At 40.3% G+C, this 19589-nt stretch overlaps 3 protein-coding genes and 1 long non-coding RNA gene across 4 annotated transcripts; all 4 read right to left on the minus strand.

Moving 5' to 3' along the window:
- Window positions 1–1168: 1168 nt before the first annotated feature.
- LOC109467743 (prolyl 4-hydroxylase subunit alpha-3-like) lies at window positions 1169–6979 on the minus strand. The gene is made up of 14 exons (XM_019765793.1): window positions 6801–6979; window positions 6242–6372; window positions 5381–5748; window positions 5111–5153; window positions 4843–4968; window positions 4425–4558; window positions 4019–4195; window positions 3738–3811; window positions 3445–3550; window positions 3031–3117; window positions 2844–2900; window positions 2414–2482; window positions 1990–2086; window positions 1169–1782 (listed from the first exon to the last, which is right to left on the minus strand). Exons 1-14 carry the CDS (start codon window positions 6977–6979, stop codon window positions 1712–1714), a joined length of 1719 nt encoding a protein of 572 aa, XP_019621352.1. The 3' UTR covers window positions 1169–1711.
- Window positions 6980–7543: 564 nt separating this feature from the next.
- Window positions 7544–11812, minus strand: LOC109467858. The gene is made up of 8 exons (XM_019765963.1): window positions 11680–11812; window positions 11237–11451; window positions 10775–10921; window positions 10148–10292; window positions 9537–9982; window positions 8619–8785; window positions 8426–8480; window positions 7544–8092 (listed from the first exon to the last, which is right to left on the minus strand). Exons 1-8 carry the CDS (start codon window positions 11769–11771, stop codon window positions 7782–7784), a joined length of 1578 nt encoding a protein of 525 aa, XP_019621522.1. The 5' UTR covers window positions 11772–11812; the 3' UTR covers window positions 7544–7781.
- Window position 11813: 1 nt separating this feature from the next.
- On the minus strand, window positions 11814–14035 carry LOC109467871. Its single transcript, XR_002140106.1, has 4 exons — window positions 13653–14035; window positions 13053–13137; window positions 12509–12622; window positions 11814–11870 (listed from the first exon to the last, which is right to left on the minus strand). It is a non-coding gene; the product is annotated as an uncharacterized LOC109467871 (long non-coding RNA).
- Window positions 14036–16157: 2122 nt separating this feature from the next.
- On the minus strand, window positions 16158–19316 carry LOC109467870 (folate receptor gamma-like). The gene is made up of 5 exons (XM_019765976.1): window positions 19175–19316; window positions 18196–18366; window positions 17701–17889; window positions 17266–17401; window positions 16158–17010 (listed from the first exon to the last, which is right to left on the minus strand). The coding sequence occupies exons 1-5, from the start codon at window positions 19259–19261 to the stop codon at window positions 16736–16738; spliced, it is 858 nt and encodes a 285-aa protein (XP_019621535.1). The 5' UTR covers window positions 19262–19316; the 3' UTR covers window positions 16158–16735.
- Between the last annotated feature and the right edge of the window lie 273 nt (window positions 19317–19589).

Below are 19589 nucleotides of genomic sequence, written 5' to 3' on the forward strand. Positions count from 1 at the left end.
TATATGGTGAAACTGCTGCTCATCCTGACATCGCTGCCTCACTCAACAACCTTGGAACAGCATGGGATAACCTTGGTGACAAGAGAAAGGCCATCAGCTACCATGAACAGGCACTACAGATGAGGAAAAAGATCTATGGAAAGAGTTCTACACATCCTGACATTGCTGCCTCACTGAACAATCTGGGATCGGCTTGGGATGACATAGGTGATCATAGGAAGTCCATTGACTACTATCAACAGGCACTGGAGGTGTGGCAAATCATGTACGGCAAGAGTGCCATACATCCTGACATTTCTGCCTCACTGAACAACTTGGGGCTGGTCTGGGGTCATCTAGGTGATCATGAGAAGGCTGTCAGCTATCATGAACAGGCGCTTCAAATGAGACGTGATATCTATGGAGAAAGTACTCCACATCATGACATTGCCACCTCACTCAATAACTTAGGGGCTGCATGGAGTCGTTTTGATGGTGTGAGGAAGTTGAATGCCATCAGGTACTATGAACAGGCATTAGAGGTAAACCAGAATATCCATGGTGAGAATCCACATCCTGACATAGCAACATGTCTAAATAACCTGGCTTCATTATGGCAAGACCTTGGTGATGTTAAAGAGGCCATTACCTACTATGAAAAGTCACTTCAGATGAAGCAAAAAATCTTTGGTAAAGGATCCGAACATCCAAGCATTGCAGCCTCACTAAACAACCTGGGTAGTGCTTGGGGTGCACTTGGTGATAAGAGAAAGGCCATTGGCTATCAGGAACAAGCATTGCAGATGACTAGAAATATCTATGGCCAGAATGCTGCACGCCCCGACATTGCCTCCAACCTTAGCTTCCTGGGATCAGCCTGGGAAGATCTTGGCGAGTTGGAAAAGTCCATTAGCTACAGGGAGCAGGCACTGCAGACCTGGCGGAAGATCCTTGGTGAGAATTCTGTACATCCTGTCCTTGCCATCTCATTAAACAACCTTGGCTGGGTCTGGGAGGGACTAGATAGGGAGAAGTCAGTCAGCTACTACAGACAGGCCTTAGCCATGATGAAGGTTATACATCATGGGGACAGCAATCACCCAAACATCACAGCCATTGAAGAAAATCTTCAGCGCTTAACAGCAAAGGGAAGCAATGCACAGTACCTAATATAGGTGTATCTATTATTAGCAGAAATTATGTATAGTGTTTTATGTGAATATCCTGCCCTGAATGCTAACAAGAAGAGAAATTTTAACATACATGTATATTTACAGATGTGTTGATGTATTTACAGTGGCAAAATAAATGCAGCAGATAATGAGTACAACCTTGACAATGGTGTAAAGAAAATATCTACTAACTACTTGTGCTCTGCCACTGGCTAATTTTAGGTCAGGTGTCTGTATACCTCAGATATTGATTATTTTGTGTATAGTCATGGTCACCAGAAGGAAAAGTAGTGAAATAGCTATTGAGTCAACATCACCATTTAGGCAAGAAATTTATTGGTTAACTGTAACATTAGTTTATTGCACCATAATAATTTATCTAATAAAAACCTTTTATGCATTGTCTTTGTATTGATATGTGACATTATTTTCTTTACAAATTCTACATGGGACAATATTGAGGATCATTGTTTTCCAAGACAGTTGCTCCATTCTCTTCGGGGTCGTTTCACAGGTGTATTCTACCCACTCCTCCAATGTGTTACGTTGGTGTGAGACCATCACTCTTCCGGTGTGAGACCACATGGCCACCTGAACTCATTACCATGTGCACGTATCCACTTGTTTGCAACTGAAATGAAACGAAAATGAATCAGAAATGGTGTCAATAATGCAATGCATACAGATGTTTGATACAAAACAGTAACCATCATCTCTGACAAGCTAATAATAATATGCATATTTAGGGATTTCAGAATCAGTTTTAATTGTACATATCATACAATAAAATCGAACAGGTCTCAAGAAATCTGTGGATTGTAGGAAGTTTTAGGCTTACTCCATTTGGACCCCAATAGAACAGGACAACCAGCATGTAGTGAATTCTCCTCAAAGGCTAGAGATTTCTTCAAATCTTGAAACAACACTGCACTATTCTGAAACAGGACACAGTTTCAAGTCAGTCCAGCATGGCAGACAGTACTTACTAATATGTGATGATCGTATTAGTGCTGAAATACTATACCTTCTGCAATGTACTAACCATTAATGAAAACCAACATCATTCACACTGATGTGTTTCAAGTGACTTAGATCATCATAATATTCAAGTATCAGGGGTGGCGAATTTAATGTACATGTAATATAACCAGCAGCCAGGTGTGTGAAGGAAAGCTAATGTGCTACACAGAAAGTCTGTTATACATTGTACCAATATGTGATGAACAGAACTAAATTTAATACAATTGGTTAATGTTCCTTACTTTAGCAGCATGGACAGCCAGGTTAAGATTAGGGAATACTGTTGCCCCACCGGCTTCAACATCACTAAGCTGGAATCAAAATAAATTATAGTGATGTAATAAATGTAACTATACATGCAGTATCGAGTAAATTTGTTGTATCCTTTCTATTTAAGCACGAACGTCATGTGATGTAAAATCGTGTACATGCAATGCATTCAGCACATGAAGAACAGAATGCTAACAACTATTTCTACCTAACGCACACACACTGTGCACTCTGAGGGAGTTGAATAGCAATATCTTTCTACAACAATGTCTCGGTTTTATGATACCAACTGTTAAAGATACAGTGTCCCACTAACTTGCATATACTTATAACAAACAATAACTTTGTAGTAATAGCATGGGTATACAACTATATGTCTCAGCAATATGATATCAAACTTACATAGAAGAGGAAAGTTACAATCCTCTCACCAGTTGGCATCATCTCCGGTTGCTTATCCTGCAGATGTGCAAAATAGTCAGAAAGGAAGCAACATTAATTGGTACAACAAAGAAGAAATATCTGCTTGACTCATGAATTCTTTACTCATTATCAACTTCCCATTCATTGATGAGATGCGATGTTATACCTGTGACAAGCAAAGCAGGGTTGGTTCAGGAACCCTCAAAACGTCCACATGTTGCTCGTAAAGTCCTCCCAATCCGTAGTTCACCACCTGAAGCATATCAGAAGGCAATTCTGTAGATGTGCATCTGTTTATGGTAAAAACATTTGAAGCAAGGGCAGAAATCAGTCAAAAACATTCCGTGCTTTAATGCTTACAGTAATTGATAATCATTAGATACTTTTTTGATGTAGATAAAGCAAAATGAAGACACATGCTTTGATTTAGAAGTAAAACTAAAGCTGGTGGAAAAATTGGTTTCCCCATATACGGATTGAAGAATCTTCCAGGGGTGACTATGTTCTGTACAACACTAACCGTTACTGTATGTGTGTTGATCTGATATCCTTCCTAAACTGAAACAACGGTTGACCTTACCTGAAACGCCTCGGCAGCAGGACAGTTGATTTCCAGACCAGTGATGTGCCCAACCCGGCGACTCAACTTCGCGATCATCGGATCTTCAGCGTCGAATAGCCACCCACTGGAACCGGGTTATAATAATCAGACATGCGCGTATCTATATTCAAAGAATGGCCTATACTTAAATCTTATTGGGGTATTTTTTACTATTCAAAGGTAAAAAAATTGGGGTACATCAAAGTGGGATTCTAACTAAAGCAATTTTTCACCCAGTGCATTCATCGCCCACAAAAGAAACAGTTCCTTACGTTTCACTGATCCTGGTCGAACTCAAGACATCCGGCCCGCGTCCATCTGCGGCCTGTATTGGAGACCTCGCCAACTGCAAAAATGCATTAATGCCACTGAAGAAAACATTTACCCTTAAATCTAAATCATTCGTTTAATAAATAACTTGTTACTAGTATGTACAGAAATATATGCACAGAAATATATGCACATGATCGAGAATCAGAAAAATCGCTTTGTTGCAATGTACTCCTGCTCTACATCTTACAATATTGACGCCACTAGTTACTAGACGAAGTACCTTCTGGAGCGCCATATCCGTCATAAAGTCGGCCTCCTTGTCGGTGATGACGTCATGATACAGGGTGACCAGTGGGCTCCTGTCGTGCAGAACCTCCATCTTGACCGGACTGAGGTAGAAGTACGGGCTGGGGCGGACGTATCTACAGGTAAGCGTCGGGTGTGGGGGAGCTTGGTTCTAGGTTGACAAGATACGTTGGTCATCAACAAAGCTTTCTCCTTGCACCGGTAACAGAAAAAGTACACCTGTGGTTCTCTTTTTTCACCAATGTCTGGTCTCCGGCAGCTAAAGCGTTGTACAGGCCATGATATTTCTTCGAATGATGCATTTCATCCCTTCCCCCCAACACGTGACTATTTGCACCAAACTTTATCTGATAAAAGCAAAAAATAACTGTGTAGCACACCTTGAGAACTCCCAGGCGGCAGAGGTTTTCGTGAACATAGAAAGGCTTTCTTATGGATGACGTGACGTTTCTTAATAAGTTTGAGAGAAGTCTTAGATCGTCTGCATTGGCGTCATCCTTGTGTGCCTTCACGTCTGAAACCAACAAGAGCACATTAGCAAAATTGGCTAGAGTTGACCTGTACTTTGTATGTTGTGAGAAAAAAAAAACAATGTCCGAGAGGCAAAATGCGCTACTGTGTGATTATTAGGCATTTATCATTCTTTTGTTCATTTGGACCCTGTCAACTAATTGCAAAACACCTCACAATATATTTTTATTTCTTTGCTGCTAGCTCAACTGGTTTTCTGCAATTCCGTGAATAAAGAAATCAAATCCGATAAAGCTACAAAGGGGGAAAACAAGTTATGTTCCATACTTTGTCCAACTTCACAGACGCCGCAACTCAAGCGACAAGTGTACATCATGAATTTCGTGTTGATGTCACACTCCCCCATACTGGCCCACTGAGGGCAGAATTCACTCTCATCCGCACAAACGTTTCCTGGAAATTCACATAGAATCATGCATAATCAAAACATTGTGTGTAGCTGAATTTCATCAATAAACAAAATTCAGCCTCAAATAAAAAACAACACATTAAAACATGCTCACACTGGTCGAAGTCTCTAGTGCCTCAAACTTACCTAACTTTATCATCGCCTTGGACACAGCCTTGTCCCACTTGATCTAAACGGAAAGAACAATGAAATTTTTAGCAATAACAGACAAAGTATGGATAACGTTACAATGAGACAGTGATTTTAGTTAGTTTACTCAAATGATTTTACCCATTATCTTTATTTCATGTGATATATTTTCAATAAACAACTGGCACCAACAAAACCTTAAAACTTTGGATTTGCAATCATGTATATATTCGAGCGATTGTTCCAGAATAAGCTTAACGACCTTACCCTCTGTACTGTATCCGCTAACTTCAGTAGAACATCTAGGATCTTCAAACCCTGCTCAGTCGGTTCGTCCTTGACCTTCAACATCTCCAAGGTCATGTTGAACCACAGCATGGCCTGGTAGAAGCTATTTTCCTTATATGCCACATCCCCGATATAGAACGTGTCTGAAGTGTCCAATGAGAGAGTCGGGTCTTTTGTGCTGATGACGTTCACCATTTCAGGCTGTCTGTCATTGGCTGGTTGCTGCACCATCACAATCTGCCCCTGGACGAGACTGCGCATGTCCAGGTTGTACACGTGTTGCAGTCTGACCAGAGCGAGGGCGGACATGTACAGGTCTTCAGCGGTCGGCAGCTCGACTTCTTCTCCTTTCCCAAAATGTTCCCACGTATGAAGAAAATATCGTCGTTAATATGTGACATATTGGCAATGAATGCGTAGCTAACAATTGTCAGTTGTCTCCATAGTGTTGCAATTTGAGATAGCTATATACGTTGCACTGGGAATTAAACAACACTTTGATACAAGGAAAATTGAGGTTTGTGCATGTATCCATTCAACGTTAGATCCGTTTAATTTGGCACGTTTCTAGCGTTTATTCATTAAATATTGTTTATTCCACATTTTGAATATGAGCAGTTACACTAAAGGGACGAGTCATGGATCAAAACGTTATCATAGCACTTCACATATAGCATGTATCTAATATATAGTATATAAAATCATGGAATACCTAATTCATTTAATTGAATACACCCCGGAACAGCTATCTTTGCTACAAACAATACCAAACATGCTTCTATGGTACGTAAACCATGTGGTCGACACTTTCTCTAAAAGTCGACTGTTTGCTGCACTCACCGGTGAGTACTTGTGCCTCAGACAGGTTGTTGGGGGCCTGACTCAGTCGCTTGATCAGGAGGTAAGCCCTGACGGGGTGGTGTGCGATGTTGTCATGCCGGGGAGAGCCGTCATCAAAACTGTTGACGTATCTGATCAGCAACAACAGAAGGTCATTGATGACTGCACTCCTATCTCCTGCAGCTATTGAAATTCAGCCATCCTTAGTTGTCTTGCTTGTCTGGTACGTATTCTAGCTCCTGTTCGCTCCTCGCTTCCTTGCTAAATGTACACCAGTTATCTTATTGTACAAAAACAGAGATTGATCTTTCGAACCGGCATCTCCAAGTTTGATTCTATTATATTCCTTCAGAGAAATATTCTATACCCCAAAAGATTAAAGACATGTAAGGACCAGACATGAAGACGAGGGCCAAACTATATTTTAGCATGTCAGCGAAACGGGGCTAGAATAAATACTAGTACCAGGTGAGTTACCCCGTTGGTATATTTTAATGATTCTATTGTCGCATTCCCTTTTTGTAAGAATGGGTCTATTAAAATAATTGACTGAACTTACCGTTGCATATCTGCAGACACTTGTCCGCCTTCCTGTATGTACCGCTTCACCCTAGCCACGACCTCTCTTTCCTTCTGCACCAGTTTTTCCAGCCGTACAACCGCCGAGAAAAATCCTGCGTCTGTAACGCCACACAACACCGCAGGGAACCAGATAAAAAGTATTACACGAACAGGCATCGCTCTTGCGAAGCAGAACACCTACAGAACGACCGAACTTAGGATGCTACTAGTATACTGTTTATAAGAACGCTATATCTGGAAACAATGGCGGTAGGTATCAACAGGTATATATATATATATAACACAGTGAGAATAAACACGGCACCATACGTGTCAAAAGAGGTAACCTGCGTGCATTGACGGATGCTACATCCTGTTTACCTGGCCCCCGAGCCGGAACAGGTGTCTGTAGCGTCAGATAATGTAAAAGACTCGTATTTCTTGCTCTCTTTGTGCCATCCGATATGCTATGAGACTCCTTGCACTCGCTGGCCCAATATTTCGTGAAGTTTGTTCTAAACAGTGTGTTGAAGCTGCTCTTCAACCTCCTTGGGTTAAGATAGCGAAGGGGTCAAAAGAGGTTTAGATACTAGTAAGATGTAAGATCAGCCGTATGTAAGCTTAGAGTGAGTGCACATATGTCAGAAATAGAAAAGACTTGCCGGTAAAGATAGAATATGTAAACATTGTACAGAAAGAGCAGTGGAGTAGGAAATACGCTTTATTCCAATACAGCACCAGTACAATACTTTTATCAACATTTATACACAAAACATTCATATACGGAGACTTCATGCATTCTTAATTTTGCTTACAATAAATGCATGTAAGGTGCAGACACTGCTCTAAAACATTGACTCAGAAATAGTGAAAAGACTTTTTTTTCTTATTTATTGGTTTGCATGGTCATTTACCAACAAAACATAACCCAACAATTCTGAAATGAAGAGACCAACACTATCTTCTCCAATACTCCATACTATACAGATGTATCTTGAAGGGAATTTTCGCTATCTTGTAGGAGAACCCGGCAAACTGCTTCAAGTGCATCAAATCTTTCTATAGAAGCTACATTCTGAAGGAGTTCCCTGATGGTACAGTTATTTCTTGTCTGCAGAAGCTGAAGGAGGTTCTTCATTTCTTGAAGATTATCTCTCTTAGCTCCCTCAACCTTGAATCTGTCTGCGAGATGTACCCAGTTGGAGTGCACTCCTTCTCTGTTTGGTTCCGGGTTCAAGTGATTTGCCAGTTCATCCCTTGCGTCTTGTGAGAGCTCCTTTATGCCTTGATCTAGGTAGAAGAAAACAGAGTATATACATGTATCAATTTATTCTTGCATGTAAATTGTTCTTCACATATTTGTCATGTTAGAGGATTGTTGATTATCAAGATATTTTAGGAGAACAGAGATGTTACATTAGTGAATATGAAAAGTTGAAATCATGAAATGTCCTTTTAAGAATCCTTACTTCTACAAATAAAAAGTTTTGAAAATTGCTCCATGAAAAATAGGAAATGAAGATTGCACAGCAAATTTTTCTATCATGCGGCAATGACTTTCATTGCTACATAGAACTATAGAACACTTTATCTGTTTAGTAGGAGTACAGAAATTGAGCTTACCCCCACACTTGTTACATGCCCTGTTAAACAGGTTTCGAATTTCGTCAGTCATCTCCTGCAGTTAAAAGGATAGGGGAGACATCAATGTACCTGCCAATCCAGTATACATAGATGTAAATTCATATCAAGGAACATTACATAATGTGAAACTGGAAAGGAATTTGCAACTGACAATCAGAGCTGTTGGACTAACCATTTTTGCTTCTGTTGATGACTCATGATCACTGGGTAGTCGAGCAGTTTGATTCACCAAACGTCCATCAGGCATCTCCACCACTGGTCTGGATCCTTTGTGCACATCCATCCAACCAACTGCATTTTGATGGTGACTGTTGGACAGCAATGTCTCCCCTAGGAGAACTAGAAGAAAGGATTAGAAAAACAACAACAAATGTTTAATTGACACAAAGGATGACCCCTGAGAGATATACAGTAGAAATATTTTTTTCAATGTTCTGCAATATTGCAGGTTAAAATTTTGTTCTCTTAAAAACACTTCCTGCAAATACACATGCCTCCATAAGACAACCTTCTCAACGTAATAAAGCAAAATTGCAGAATGTAGGATTTTTCTACTGCAATATTGTAAATCGCTCTGCAAAATGCAGAACATTGTATAATATATGTCAAGCAATATTTTCTCTTCTCTTGAAGATGATGGATCAGATAAATTGTATTGAGGCCACACCAATTTAATTTGTTGGTTCTTGGATTTTTTCAGAAAAAATATGAAGCGACAGGGAAAAAAAAAATAAAAACAGGTCTAGGCATCCTATTATAGGCTTAAATGCTACAAAATGAGCCATGAAGTCAACACAAAAGGCTGGGTTAAAATTTAAACATTGAATTTTGAACTTTTAATCAAACCACTGCAATGATAGATGGGAAAACTGTAACTACTAGGAAGAAAAGGACTTTCCTCAACTGTTGGGGGGCAAAACATGAGCATTTTTCAGTTGATTCAGGACCAGAATCAAATTTTTTTTTTGCAAACCAGAAAAAAACGAAGAGGCGAATCCGAGAACCAACAAATTAAATTGGTGTGGCCTGAGCTTTACAATCATAAAAAACATCAGCAATGAATCAATGAATAAGCTTCAAATATTCTTACCTTCAGCAGTTCCCCCTGGAGCTGACCACTTGACAAATGTTGGATGACCGGCCACAGCTGGACTAGCTGCCCTGTAGGGTGTGGCATTGTTCTGTTTACAAGGTAAAGCTTCCACAGTTCCATTAATTGAGCCTTCTGAACTGCTTGAGGATGGGGAAAGCTGGGATGACAGCCTGCTCTTCTGGCTACCGTAACTACCATAGCTGGCTCTCTTTTTAGGGCTTTTGGGTCGTCTTTCGCCCTTTAAGAGTTCGGTGCCACTGGAAGGATCTGAGCAGTCATTTGCGTCCCCCTGACCCTTAGGAGCCGTGGCTGCTTCGTCTCCATTCTCGGTGTCAAGAGAACTGGTGGATGAAGCAGTGGAGGAGCTGCCGCTCTTTTGGGGGTCATCCTCTGGGCCATCCCTGTCCTCATCTTTGTTTGTGCCTGAAGCACCCGGTGTGATGCTGGAAAACAAGAAAAACTCTATTATTAATAGATTTTCAAACACTGAAACATCAAAGTCATTTTATCAAAATTTTATCTTGTTATCTAAAATTTCTACATTTTTATCGATTGCACCATTACAATAGAACTCCATATTATATAAAATTGTGGCTAAAGCTTCGTACCCATTTGGTCTCTCTGTTCTTGACAGAAGGGCATCTGTGTCTTCTTCTTCTCCTTCCTCAGTCTGTATTTCTTCTAAGTTGATGAGCTTATTGTCCCGCTGCTCAGCTTCAGGGTCATCTGTATCATGTCGATCCTTGTCTTCAGCTGCATTCAATGTTAACATGTCATTGGTAATCTATTATATGTAGATTTGCATATGATGCTGAAAAAAAATTCTGTGTTTGAGCAAACATACCTAGATTTTTATGAGATTTCACCATTGTTCATTGGCCAGCTTAAGCAACAGTTGTGTAATACTGGTTTGCATAACAAAGTCTCATTGAAGCGACCCTCACTGCAATTAGTTTTTGGAAGAACTTGGTTGCCTTTCACTCTGCATGGAAAAAAGATAATAATGATGTTTGGTACAGATTATGAGTACTTGAGAGCACTGCTGTCAGTTTCAGCTGCAACTCTTGGCAACCGACATTTCAAGTGATTTCATGACATTTGTATGAATTCATAAATCAACAACATAAACGGCCACCATTTCCCTGTATTACCTCCTGCAAATGAACTGATTTGATTGTTTTAGTGACACAACTTAATTAAGCACATGACATGACTAGATGTAAACGAACTCCTACCTGGAATAGAATTTGTGCCCTTATGACATGGGAGAGATCCACGTTTGTGACATTGCACTGCGATGAAGGTAAAAACTCCAAGCCCAATTAAGACTGCGATAGTTGTCATAATTATAACTATTGGATCATAGCCACTGGAATCGGTTTCTGAAAAGCACAAATATAATATAATAATGGTTAGACAAACAGGGACAAACGGGACGAGTTGAAAAGTGATTTACAATTGTGATACTTGAACAGGCATATGCCACTTATCTTTATTGAATTCACAAGGCTGATGATTTATGATGCAAACCAACCTAAAAAGAAAAATGCTCCACAATACGAGAGCATATTAGAATGTAGATCAGTCTATACTTCCACAGTGATTTGTAGCAAACTGACATAAAAACTGTAGTCATTGTTTTTTCTCCAGAACTTAGATTTCAAAATGTTGTGTATTTGTGCTACATGTTTGCTTACTTGATGAGAGTGCAAGGGCATCTCTGTCTGGTGTTGCTACTAATGTGTTTTTTGTTGTTGTAACCGGTTCAGTAGAAACATCCATAGGAGGCCCAGTGTTGGTTGGAATGGTTGTTTTCTGTGTATCCAGCCATTCTTGACAAAGATAGGTGTAAGAGGGAATAACATGTTTGCAAGGAAGGCAGTTTTCCTCATCTGGATGGGTGCGGTAGAACCTGTAATCATAAAAAAAGAACTCTTTGTAAATCTAACCTTTAATATGTCAAGTCACACTGTGTGACAATAGAAATAAAACAAAGACTACTTGAAATATATTTAGAGCACTTTTAAATACACATATTTGTAAAGGCAAGAAAAAGGTGGACCAAGAATTTGAAGGAAAAGGAGTCTCTACTTATTCAATGCTCCTATGTCACACAGTATACCATAATATATACACTAACCCAAAGTGGCAAAGCCCACACTGGCTGTTAGTTGTGGTGCTACAGTTGACACTGTAGTGAGAGTTGTCACACAGTTTGCATGGTTGACACATCTCCTGGCTGGTGGAGTCTGAGAAAGTTGGCTGGGTGACATGTGGGTTAGGGTCGCATGGGATACAGGTTGTCAGGGCTCCTCGGTCAAAACCACACGGCTGTAGAATTGAGATGGAACAATGGTGTCAAAATGGCTCTCCCCATGTCTAACAACCTGTCCCTTTAATAAGATAATAATTTTGGACTTACAAAGGCAACAACAGCCCTCATTGTTCTCTTTCCACAATTTCTAATTATTCACAAAATGTACCAAGTCTTACAAAATCCAGCAGATTTGCCCTGTCTTTGGTACTGAACAGCATGTTCTCTACATGAACTGTTATTATAACAATAGAAATTTAAGCACTGTCCTTGGTGCTGAAAAGCACATTCTTTGTGTGGATTTCCAAATGAAGGCAATCTCAAATCTAGACTCCCTATTTCTTCATGTGTTTCTTTGCATCTCTATCTCTTAAACTGTCCTTCATTTTTGACAACATTTGGTCTTTTGTTGTGTACTTCTTTGTGCCTACTACAAGTTAGCAATATATACATTGGAGCTGCAAACATTTCCATAGTCTCTGTATTTGGTTGTAGCTCACAGACATTACATCACAAGAAGGTCCTAGTGTTGATGTCACACTTCAAAGAAGCCATGTGACAAGCTTCACTGGGTCAGCTGTCTACTGAGGAAGGCCAGAGTGACTGGTCGAAAGCTCTAGATGAGAGAACTAGTTTGACATGAGTTCATACTTACTCCTGAGACTCCATAACCAGGTGAACAGGTAGGGCAGGGAAGACACTGGCGGTTTTCCAGGTACTCATGTTGTCCACAAGTCGGAGCCCCTACAACTGCAGACCCTGACATCACCTACCGGTAAGTGGGGGTTATTTAGGATACTGTCAAATATTTAGGATAACACTGTCAAATATTTAGGATAACACTGTCAAATGTCATAGTTGTTACAAAAAATGTTCATTTGGTTGTACCATGAAAAGGAGCTCTGTTGAAAGGCCCAGTGTTCCTACCAAAGGGGGTTTAGGTGAAAAAAAGGAAATATAAACAATATTACACAAATTGCATTCATGTTCTTTTCACTTGGATGCCCTTTTTAACCAATTAGTCATCAGTATCATCATAAAACTATTTGCAGTCTATTGTTTCATTATATAATCAGCTGGGAAAAAAGAAATTCCTTACTAATTATTCTCATCATTTGAACTACAGTGTGTAGCTTGAATCCTGGATAAGAAAAAATATAATTAAAGAAAGAAAAACAAAATGTAATTCTAAGACTTACCAGCAGTATAGCAACAGTAAGGGGTCCCCAGGCTGCCCACATAGTCCAACTCTTTCCTTGTTTGAACAGTGCTGTGTGTAAAATCCTGCAAATACGAAGAAGCTATAACGTTAAAAATGATGATCCTAATTTAAAATCTATCTGGGAATTTGACAAATAACCGAAATTTTGGTATGGGGACATTTACAATGTTTACAACTATGTCTAGGTTCTCTCTTGCTTTTTAGTCTCAATTTCCTGCCTGTGTGCATTTCAAGAGAGCGAAAAATGCCACTGACATTTCCCCAGTGGTCACAAAAAGCCCCTAAATCAGTTAACATGTCCGTACATGTAACTTTGAAACATGGGATTTTTGGCCGTCAGGGAATTCCCCATGACTCATGATCAGGTGCACGTTCAAACACGTCCCCTATCTCTGTAGACAGTGAAGTCGGATATTAAAATATAGTCATATTAGGATGGACAAATCATGGGAAAACTAACGCATAGTACGCTTCACATGCAATACCAAATTTAAAGCCTTAGATCTTAGATAGTCGTCTACGAAATTAAATGGACTTTGTACACCGCGTACCGAAGTAGGAAGTGACCACAGCCTACCTTTCTGTTAACTTTCATTCGATCCGCTCTAGAATTCCGCTTCTCCAACCACGTCTGACCCAGCTAGTGAGGATAGACCAACTTAACTGATGTGTGTCAAGTCGTACGTAGCGCGAAAAGACAAATTAAGGCCGGAAAGCAGGTGAACGGGACCGCTGACGTCAGGCCAAAAAATGATGGCGGCGAAAGGCCAAAGTTCTCGGCACACGTAACGTTTTGGATGCCACAAATTGTACACCAACTCTGGATCGGGCGTTCTCGTCCTACGCAGAAAGCTGCGAATCTGCACACTTCTTGTAGGTCACCTACAAAATGTTCTGTTTTCCACAATTGTGCGCTCGGTTTGCCGCTAAGTTGGCGAATGTATAAGACGAGTGTGTGACTGGCGCATGGAGGGATTCCCCCGGTTGGGATTCCCCTTGTACTGACCTGCGATTGGTCGTCACCTAACTTCACCATGACCACAGGATAAACAGAGATTTCGTCACCTTTACCAGCTGGGAAAAATAACAATGACTCATGTGTTTTCCACATCGTGAATGATGATCAAAGAAGCCACAGTCAAGTATATTCTTACCTTGCAAGCACAGAGTTGCTTTTCGACAAGTGTAAGACTATGTAGCGACGTGAATCTCAGAAACGGGTCAACGTTTTCTTTTAATGGGATCTGTGGGAGGGCCTGTCTGTAGTGGGGGTGGTCTGCAGCATATGCACTTACTAACACCCTTCTTCATCTTTGCTATACGACTGTTCACAATATGGCAAAGTATTGAACACCACTGAGCTACAAGCACTCAATAATCATTCAATCATTCATCCACACACTCACCAAAATCCTGAGTAACATATCTCTTATCAATGCCTGGTGAGCTATCTTTTTAAGTAACACATTTGACTCATCACCCAACTAAATCACTCAATGACAATATTTTATATTGTACAAAGGCAAACACTATCCTTAATTAACACACTGTAGGTAGTCCAGAATTGTATAATACTGGTGACAACAATTAATGCTAAATACTTTTTTGCACTGCATAGATACATCAGCACCTAAATCAAACTTGGTTCCCCTGTAAGTTTAAATGCTAACCGACCTTCCTTTGGCCATATATGACTATGAGATCCACTGTACTGTACATATTGTGAAAGTTAGATATCTAATCAGCTCCAAGCAAAATCCAGACCATACATGAACAGTTCATCAACAGTTGATGTGTGGAAAAGTATTGAAAATAAAATACAATTCGTCACAGCTAAATTGTTAATTATAACAAAGTTACATTGTATAATGGGTTAACATACATTCTGTGTTATGTTACCATCATGACAAGTGTACGTGTTGTCCATAATAAAAAAAAATAATGTACAAATCCATAAATCCATTCAAATGAGGATCCCTTTTATCAATTACGTACACGTGATTTGTAATAGTGTTTGCACACATGTGACTATAACACTGAGGTCCACCATGCAAGATGGTCACACCTGAATTGTCTTTGATATCACATAAACAATACTACATGTAGTATATTATACACATACACATAAAATATCAGTCTACAAAGCTCAACTAAGCAGTATAGCAGCTATGACTTTACTTACAAACACTCTATTCATTCTAATCAATCAGCTATTATTCATTATAATGTTAATTACCTTTTAAATGACTTACTTGCCACAGTAATCCCCCTCCAAATTGATTTCAGCAAACTGGCTACACCAGGGGAATACAGAATAAGCCTTCTAACCTTGAGTAACATTCAGTTGACGTCATTACAATGTACATTAACTGCAGACCGTTCAGCTTGACTGCATAATACTGTCAATTAATGCAGTCTCAATATTAAATATTAATCAATGAAATGATTACTGAAAAAAATTTTCTTTTGAAGATTCAAATGTTACAGATTCTACCTTTTCAAGATATATTGGCTTCAAATTTTCTGTTCTGACTTCATACATGTGTGCATGATCTAGTATACAAGTTTGATATTTTACATGTTGCTAGTTAGATTTTCGTCTACCATTGCTACATTCGATCTATCACAAAATACAGCATCTTTAGATTCTAGTACAATATGGCACTGCCACTGTATCATGTATGGCACCTAAACTGTGAAGCATCTGTAGTCATCTAACTTATCAGTGTTTGTATAACCATTACTGACATTTTTATAGTGTCAGAATTTTCCAAATCCATCATGTTGTAGAATCCTGTCACTAATGATAGGACAAAAATTAGGGTCATCCTGACAAAACTGGTGTCTAATGTGAAAAAGATTGGAGAGTCCCTCATGCAATTGTCGGCTTCCTGAATTCGTCCACTCTTGCTGGCCCACAGCCAGAGCTATTTCCTGTGTCTGACATTTTGATCTCCTGTCATTCTGTCAATCTTCCCCACCATGTGCTGTCAACCTACTCTGTGGACAAACAGACACATGAGCCCACAGCTCAGCCACCCAAAACAATACATCCATACCCACAGTGTGTAGAAGCAATTATGTTCAATAATTCAATCACCCTGCCAGGAGTTGAGCATGGGTTTTCTGGGATGATAGGATAAAAGCTAAGCTTGAGGCAGCCCTTGTCAGCACCTCTCTATCACAACAACACTACCTATTACCTGAATCACATATAGCCAGGTACTTTGTATCACTCTAAGTCTCCTGTTTTCACTCTTATATATATTAACACCAAAGAATTTTTAGACCAGGTTTTTTTTTCAGAAGGATGAAAACACGGAATGAATATGCACTGTTTTTAACACATACAATTATACACAACTGAAAAGTATGTATAGACCAGAAATCCTGTATTAAAAAAGCAGGGCTACCATCAACAAAAAAGTATCCTTTCCAAGTCGGGACTGACTTTCTGATCATAAAAATCACCAACCTTCTCCAAACCCTGATACAACAAAAACAACATCCAAGCACCAATGACCACCTGGGGCCAATAAAAGTATTACACAAAAGTGTCACACAATGTCTTGTAATAGCTTGCATAGCAGAATGTACCAAACACCTCATTATGTAACATCGCCCCAAAATGAAGACCTCTCAACACAGAATTAATACACTTTACAAGAGCCTTCCTAGAAAGACTCCAACACCAAGCAGCACATAGCTCACAGTTGCAGACAACTCGCCGGCACTCGCTTGAACGATTTCCTTCGCTCTCTTACGAGCGACAGCGTTGTTTGGGTTCAGTCCGTTGAACCACTGCGTCATACATGGCTCCGTGTCGGGGACCACCGTGAAGGATCCGTCCCAGATTTTCTGGCAGAAGTTTGTCGCATCACCAAAATATTTCTTAAAAGTCTTGCACTGGTTCCCACGTGGACACTCGTTCACTCCTGAAATAATCAACACAATTTTGTCTCCACTCAGTCTTTCCATTAATATCATAATGACTTTACACAGTGTTATTTAAATGTAGCAATGTAGCAAACTACAGAAATAAATCTATGGCTCATGATTGGTTACCCTAGCCATAGTTGAGCAAGTGATGCTTCTGATTGGTTAGGCCCTGACCAATATTTGTCTATAAGCAGGACACTTTTTAACTTGCAACAAGGATGGCACCAATGCCAAATTGTGTGCTTCCTTACCAGATGTCCAGTTCCATCCCTTCCCCCAGTTCCCAGAGCAGGTCATGTCATCCTTGCAGGCCTCCCACCACTGGTTACAGTCAGAGACACATAGCGGCACGTTCACGAACCGCTCATTACGGATCTTCATATGGATCTGCAATTATGGTACAACAAAGGTCACTGGTCAGTACATAAGGGGTACTTCATCTAAGAGTAAAAGAGGAGGGGCTTGATTGTCACCCTTCAATCTGATCTGTCCATATTATCCTAGCTTTTTCTGAATAGATCTGGAAATCAAGTTCAACTTGGTGAATTGAAGTAGGTCTGTGTACAGTATAGGTATAGTTAATGTCACAGCTTAATGTCACAGCACACTGTCACTGGTTTAGGTAAAGGTGCTTTGCGGTGCAATTTACCAATTTAGTAAAAACCCGACCGTAACACAAAACCAACCTTGACAAGCCATGGCCCGAGGTTGGGCGAACACTCGTAGAAGCACATGTCCTGCATGAAGTGCCGCTCACACTGTGGGGACAGCTGGCCGCAGTGGTGCCACTGGAAGTTGTACGGGAACAGCTCCTCCTGGTGCATCTTCTCCGTCACGTTGGCGCGGCAACACGCACGGTCCTTCCACGGGGCACACTGTAGCAAACAGGAACACAAAAAAGAACAATGGTTTGATCAGGGCCATGCTACACGTATCAGGGGACAAGACAGTAATTTAAAACCTATGTTGGAGGCCCGAGGAATTTTCAAAATTGAAAGAGGGAGGGGCATATTCTAACTCCATTAAAGAATATTTCAATCTTGTGTAATAAAAGATTCACCACTTGAAAGTCAGAGGTGTTATGAGGTGCATACATTTAACATTTAAGAAAGTCAGCTATTACTATAATGATTGTCTTATTGGACCATTCCAATGAGCTGTAGGGGTGTCAAAGGTCTTACATTCTGATACAGGCTACCCTCCGGCCCCGGCACCTGCTTGTGGTGCATTCCATCCAGACAGCTGTTCAACAGTTGCTCCTCTGTCTTTCCATCTGTCGCTGGCTCCAGGCCCACAATGCACCAGGGCAGCAGCAGGACACACAGAACAGGAAGTGACCTCATGTCTGTCAGCTGGGAGAAAAGGTGAAAAAAACATTTGGCTGAATTTATCCAACATCTTTTGGCTATTAGTAAATTTTCCATACGACTCTTTACTAGTATATACTACTACTAAAAAAACAGTCATATACCAAAAAACTAGAAAGGTAACATTTGTAAAACTAATTCATAATATTCGCCATCACATGGTCTAGCCTAAGGTAAGGGTGACTGCTTTGTTTATTCTTGCTCACATTTATACACATGTAACGGTTATATGGATAAAAGTGCGTGCCCCTGCTATCTCTATCCTGACATTGCTACATACTGGTAAAATATAACCCATCTGCCATTGTACCAGTTACCATGGTGACAGACGTCTGTTCCAGGTCATTGACCTTGTTTGTTTGGAAGAAATTTAAAGAAGAAACTGAACAAAAACAATGTCATTCTTCTGTGAAGGTAAAAATAACAAATCAAATCAAATCAATTCGAATATCCAAGTGTTTGCAATTGTCATGACAAATAGTCATAAAATTTTCTGTTACAGTTATATAAAGCAATGCAGACAGTGACATTACATATCATACAAGGGCGTGTACAACAATAAATACTAGTTCTCTCTGGTCGCCAGCCAGCCACCCCCCTCCCCTTCCACGTGTAAACATGTTATTGTATCAGACAGGGATATAGATGCGACAGCTGCAGCTGAAATGACGCACGAGTTTTATATTTCAGGACACAGTTGCCCTGCAACGTTGGCCCATGTATGACCTTGCACTTAAGTCACCTTAATGTCAATAACCACACACAGAATCATAGTCACTGGGTGCATACGTACCGTTAGGGGTAGAAATCGACGGCATTTAAAACAAAAATCGTCGGTCAAAATGTGTTTTTTTCCATGCTTATGCAAATTGCATAACATGAGCACATGGAAAACTCCACTGCAAAATCGCCGGTCGGCCCATGCGAGCTCCCACGTGCAAACGGCGAGGTTTTCTTTGCCATTTCAATACTAAAACGCTCCACATACCTCTAGAATAAACGACGAATGTTGATAGACGAGTACAGCTATCTTGAACCAAATCTAGAAGCTGGTAAACAGTGAGCACCACGGCCCTGCAAAGATCGGCAAGATTTTCGCGCGAATCGCATGGAGGTGAAAGGTCACGGAAGGATAGGGGCACGAAGGGGGCGCGGTCACGCGATGTGACGTCATTGGCGGGAGTTTTTAAATGCCTCTCCTTTGTATC

The sequence above is a fragment of the Branchiostoma belcheri genome, unplaced genomic scaffold (genome assembly GCF_001625305.1).
Source record: "Branchiostoma belcheri isolate BF01 breed outbred unplaced genomic scaffold, Haploidv18h27 scaffold19, whole genome shotgun sequence".
In the NCBI taxonomy this organism is placed as follows: Eukaryota; Metazoa; Chordata; class Leptocardii; order Amphioxiformes; family Branchiostomatidae; genus Branchiostoma; species Branchiostoma belcheri.

Coding starts and splice junctions, on each gene's coding strand:
- LOC109467743 (XM_019765793.1), bottom strand. CDS start 6,979: ATGCCTGTTCGTGTAATACTTTTTATCTGGTTCCCTGCGGTGTTGTGT. Junction 2,483..2,843: donor TTGTAACTTTCCTCTTCTAT/GTAAGTTTGATA, acceptor TTTTGATTCCAG/CTTAGTGATGTTGAAGCCGG. Junction 2,087..2,413: donor TGGCTGTCCATGCTGCTAAA/GTAAGGAACATT, acceptor GTCCTGTTTCAG/AATAGTGCAGTGTTGTTTCA.
- LOC109467858 (XM_019765963.1), bottom strand. CDS start 11,771: ATGTGTCAACCATGCAAACTGTGTGACAACTCTCACTACAGTGTCAAC. Junction 11,452..11,679: donor TGTGGGCTTTGCCACTTTGG/GTTAGTGTATAT, acceptor TTATGATTACAG/GTTCTACCGCACCCATCCAG. Junction 8,093..8,425: donor GGCATGTAACAAGTGTGGGG/GTAAGCTCAATT, acceptor TCTTCTACCTAG/ATCAAGGCATAAAGGAGCTC.
- LOC109467870 (XM_019765976.1), bottom strand. CDS start 19,261: ATGTTATGCAATTTGCATAAGCATGGAAAAAAACACATTTTGACCGAC. Junction 17,890..18,195: donor AGGGTAGCCTGTATCAGAAT/GTAAGACCTTTG, acceptor TGTTTGCTACAG/TGTGCCCCGTGGAAGGACCG. Junction 17,011..17,265: donor GGGATGGAACTGGACATCTG/GTAAGGAAGCAC, acceptor TGATTATTTCAG/GAGTGAACGAGTGTCCACGT.